Source organism: Phoxinus phoxinus, assembly GCF_949152265.1.
Source record: "Phoxinus phoxinus genome assembly, chromosome: 4".
NCBI lineage: Eukaryota > Metazoa > Chordata > Actinopteri > Cypriniformes > Leuciscidae > Phoxinus > Phoxinus phoxinus.
Window position 1 is genome coordinate 42,090,476 of NC_136879.1, and position 5,000 is coordinate 42,095,475.

At 36.5% G+C, this 5,000-nt stretch overlaps 1 protein-coding gene across 4 annotated transcripts in view; it reads left to right on the top strand.

Annotated features, from left to right (window-relative positions):
- dgkd (diacylglycerol kinase delta) overlaps positions 1-5,000 on the top strand; it is a 42,611-nt gene that overhangs the window by 24,829 nt on the left and 12,782 nt on the right. For all 4 annotated transcript variants that reach the window (XM_079610936.1, XM_079610937.1, XM_079610938.1 and 1 more), the window contains 6 exons: positions 1-264; positions 1,439-1,570; positions 1,647-1,775; positions 3,097-3,190; positions 3,316-3,426; positions 4,950-5,000. The exon at positions 1-264 is cut by the window's left edge and continues 13 nt beyond it; the exon at positions 4,950-5,000 is cut by the window's right edge and continues 46 nt beyond it. In XM_079610936.1, coding sequence (XP_079467062.1) covers positions 1-264; positions 1,439-1,570; positions 1,647-1,775; positions 3,097-3,190; positions 3,316-3,426; positions 4,950-5,000 — 781 coding nt within the window. The remainder of the gene's footprint in view (positions 265-1,438; positions 1,571-1,646; positions 1,776-3,096; positions 3,191-3,315; positions 3,427-4,949) is intronic.

Here is a 5,000-nt window from a genome sequence, read left to right on the forward strand (position 1 = left end):
AAGAAAAGTTGGACTCGTTACTGAAAACGCTTAACGAGGAATCCCAGGCCACCAGCGTGATGACTGCGCCTCCGCCCACCATCGCCGAGGAGCAGGTTGACGGGGAGGGTGTGGTTTTGGCTCCGCCCACCGCCCCGCCCACCATCACGGCTCCTTGTTCTCCTCGACCACCTGCCGCCATCTTCAAACCTCGAGAGCAGCTGATGTTACGTGCCAACAGCCTGAAGAAAGCCATCAGACAAATCATAGAGCACACGGAGAAAGGTATTGTAGCTTTAATTAAATGTATCGTAATTTAAACTAGACTTACATTTTCTAAAGAAAAAATGTGAGTGGTGCTTCCCGTGCGTAACTACACTGCCTCGAGTCAAAAAAGCTCACCCCCATGATATTCTGAGAGTGATATGGGAGTGGGTTTAACAAAATGCTAACACAAATAGCATGTTTTTAACAAGAAGCTAACATGATTAACATGTTTTTTCATAATGCTAACATAAGCATTCTGTTATGATGCTAACACAATTAGCATGTTACTAGCATGATGTTAACACAATTAGCATTTTGGTATCATGATGTTAACACAATTAGCATAATGCTAACACAATCAGCATGTTGTTAACATGTTTTTAGAAATATGCTAACATGATTAGCATGTTTTTTGCAAGATGTTAACACAATTAGCATGTTACGATGATGCTAACGCGATTAGCATTTTGCGACCATGATGTTAACATGTTTAGTATTTTGGTATCATGATGTTAACACAATAAGCATGATGCTAACACAATCAGCATGTTGTTAGCATGTATTTAGGAATATGCTAACATGATTCGCATGTTTTTGCAAGATGTTAACACAATTAGCATGTTAAGATGATGCTAACACGATAAACATTTTGCAAGCATGATGTTAACATGATTCGTATTTTGCTAGCATGAATGCTAACACAAATAACATATTTTTAACAAGAAGATAACATGATTCAAAAATATTTCATAATGTTAACATAAGCATTTTGTCAGCATGATGCTAACACAATTAGCATGTTACTAGCATGATGTTAACACAATTAGCATTTTGGTATCATGATGTTAACACAATTAGCATGATGCTAACACAATCAGCATGTTGTTAGCAATATGCTAACATGATTAGCATGTTTTTTGCAAGATGTTAACACAATTAGCATGTTACGATGATGCTAACACGATTAGCATTTTGCAAGCATGATGTTAACATGATTAGTATTTTGCTAGCATGATGCTAACACAATTAGCATTTGCTAGCATGTTTTGTTGAGTATCGACACAGATTTCACCAATCAATTCGATTTTGATTCACAAGGTCTTGGTTCAATTCGTTTCCTATCCCAACTTCACATAATGAAACACTTGAGTTTTTATGTAACAGATTTGACATGTGTGACCTTGCGTTTCAGCGGTGGATGAACAGAACGCTCAGACGGAGGAAGGTTTGCCAGCACTGCCTGCGGAGGATGAAGATGAGGATGATGACGCCGAGCGATTATCTCTGCTGTCGTACAGCAACAGAACGCGAGCCAGTCGAAGAGGTGAGGCTCTGTCAGCGCCACGACTCCTTCCTGACATACACACACTGTCACTCACTCATGTTTCTCTCCCTCTCAGTGTCTAAGACTCCGTGTGAGAAGCTCATCAGTAAAGAACGCCTGTCCATAGGCAGCTCTGCCTCACTTCCTGCCCAGACAGGAAGTCGGGAGAATATGCCCATGCTGAACACCAAGATCCTGTATCCCAGTAAGAGCAGCAGTGGTGATGAATACAGCAGTGTTTGATGTTGTTGAGACGCTCATGCGGTGTGTGTGTGCAGGTCTCAGGACGGGTGTGTGTACTAACACAAGATACTGACACAATCAGCATGTTGCTAGCAAGATTCTGACATCATTAGCATTTTGCTAACATGATTAACATTTTGTTAGCAAGTTTTTAACAAGAATATAACGCGATTAGGGTGTTTTTAACGTGATGCTAACACTATTAGCATTTTGATAGCATGTTGCTAACATGATACTAACGAATAACATGTTGTTATCATTATTTTAACATAATTAGCATGTTGCTAGCATGATGCAAGAGCAGCAGTGGTGACACGGTGAATACAGCATGTTTGATGTTGTTGAGACGCTCATGCGGTGTGTGTGTCTGTGTGTGTGTGCAGGTCTCAGGGCGAGTGTGTACTAACAAAATATATTAACACAATTAGCATTTTGTTAGGAAAATGTTGACATCATTAGCATTTTTTAGCATTGATGCTAAATGATTAACATTTTGTTAACATGTTTTTACCAAGAATATAACGCCATTAAGATGTTGTTTACGTGATACTAACACTATTAGCATATTAGCATTTTGCTAGAATGATACTAACGAATAACACGTTATCATAATTTTAACATAATTAGCATGTTGCTAGCTTGACGCAAGTGCAGCAGTGGTGATGAATACAGCAGTGTTTGATGTTGTTGAGACGCGGTGTGTGTGTGTGTGTGCAGGTGTCAGGGCGGGCGTGTACTAACACAAGATATTAACACAATTAGCATGTTGCTAGGAAAATGTTAACATCATTAGCATTTTGCTAGCATTGATGCTAACATGATTAACATTTTGTTAACATGTTTTTAACAAGAATATAACGCCATTAAGATGTTGTTTAAGTGATGCTAACACTATTAGCATTTTGCTAGCATTAATGCTAACACGATTAATATTTTGTTAACATGTTTTTAACAAAAATATAACGCCATTAAGATATTGTTTACGTGATGCTAAGACTATTAGCATTTTGCTAGCATTAATGCTAACACGATTAATATTTTGTTAACATGTTTTTAACAAGAATATAACACCATTAAGATGTTGTTTACGTGATGCTAACACTATTAGCATTATGATAGCATGATACTAACGAATAACATGTTATCATAATTTTAACATAATTAGCATGTTGCTAGCATGACGCAAGAGCAGCAGTGTTGATAAATACAGCAGTGTTTGATGTTGTTGAGACGCTCATGCGGTGTGTGTGTGTGTGTGTGTGTGTGTGTGTGTGTGTGTGCAGGCCTCAGGGCGGGTGTGTCGGGCTCTTTCAGCGGGTCAGTGATTAGCCGGCTGCTGGTCAACGCCGACCCCTTCAGCTGTGATCCAGAAAACCTGTGAGTCACATGATCTTGTCAACGCTGACCTCTAAAGGGGCTTCAGGGCAAAGGCTGATGGGAAAGTCTCTCCTCTGTGTGTGTGTGTGTGTGTGTGTGTGTGTGTGTGTGTGTGTGTGTTTCAGGGATCTGTACACGGAGAAATGTGTGATGAATAATTATTTCGGGATCGGCCTGGATGCCAAAATCTCTCTGGACTTCAACAACAAACGTGACGAGCATCCCGAGAAATGCAGGTGCGTAAACACGGCAAAAACCGTCTCATGTTCAGAAGTTCCCGCCTTTATGTGATCAAAAATACAGTTAAAATTCTGAAATATTATTATAATGTAAAATAGCAGTTTTCTATGTGAATATATAGTAAAGTGTAATTTATTCCTGTGATCAAAGCTGAATTTTCAGCATCATTAATCTAGTCTTCAGTGTCACATGATCCTTCAGAAATCAGTGTAATATGATGATCTGATGCTCAAGAAACATTTATGATTATTATCAATATTCATATTTTTGTGAAAACTTTTATTTTTCAGGATTTTTTGATGATTAGAAAGTTCAAAAGAACAGCATTTATTTGAGATATAATCTTTTGTAACATTATAAATGTCTTTACTGTCACTTTTGATCTATTAAATGCATCCTTGCTGAATAAAAGTATTAATTTCTTCTTAAAAAAAAAAAAAAAAAAGAACAGTAGTGTATTATTGTAACATTATATTATAGTGCATCTTTTTTCGACTGACAGTCATACCACATTTTGAATAAATAAATCAAATAAAACGTGAAAAGTACATATAATAGCGATTATCATGTGTGTTTGTTGACACTTATATTCTGGTAAAAAATGAAACCATAAACAGTTAATATTTAAAGTGTAAAGTTGTTATTTTTGCTATTTCAGGTTTTAAAAAACATGATTTAAAAAAATATTGTAATATTGTCAGATCTGATAACTGTTTTTTTTTCTTCTCTTTCTATATATCTCTATCTATATATATTTAATATATACTCTCATATATGGTCTATAATATGTTTGTCTGTAAATCTAATGATGTGCACAGGTTAAGAGATAAAGTGACTCCATAGCGCCATCTAGCGTCTAAGTCGTACGCTCTATAAAGTGCTGGGTTATTTCAACCCAAGTTTGGGTCAAATATGGACAAACCCAACTATTGGTTTACATTTTTTAATTACATTTTTAAACCCAATGGTTGGTTTTGTCCATATTTGACCCAAACTTGGGTTATAACAACCCAGCATTTTTTAGAGTGTGGTTTTAAATATCTGTAAATGCCAAATATATGCATCTTCATAAACAACATTATAAATATTATTCGCCACATAATTACATTTCATAACTGAATAGTTTCAACTTTGACTTGTTCATTTGGGTGTTTGCAAAACTGAGTGTGAAAACATTGAATATTTTAATTTTAGCTACAACTGTGATTTCGATTTAAAAAAAGGTCTAGAATACAAGGAAGGAAAATATTGACCAGGGAAGGGAAGAAAGATGTGAGATGACCAGACGGAGAACTTGATCTTATTAGATAAATACATGTGTGTTTTTCTTTGGGATCATTTGCAGTTGAAAAAGAGGATAAATCACAATATATCAATATTGCAAGATGTTTAAAATCGTAATAATATTGTATTATGTATGGCGTAAGAATTGTGATGATATATCATGGGTTCTCTGCCTGGTGATTGATTCCCACCTCTAATAACCTGTGTGTGTGTGTGTGTGTGTGTGTGTGTTTAGGAGTCGCACTAAAAACATGATGTGGTATGGAGTCCTCGGCACCAGAGAACT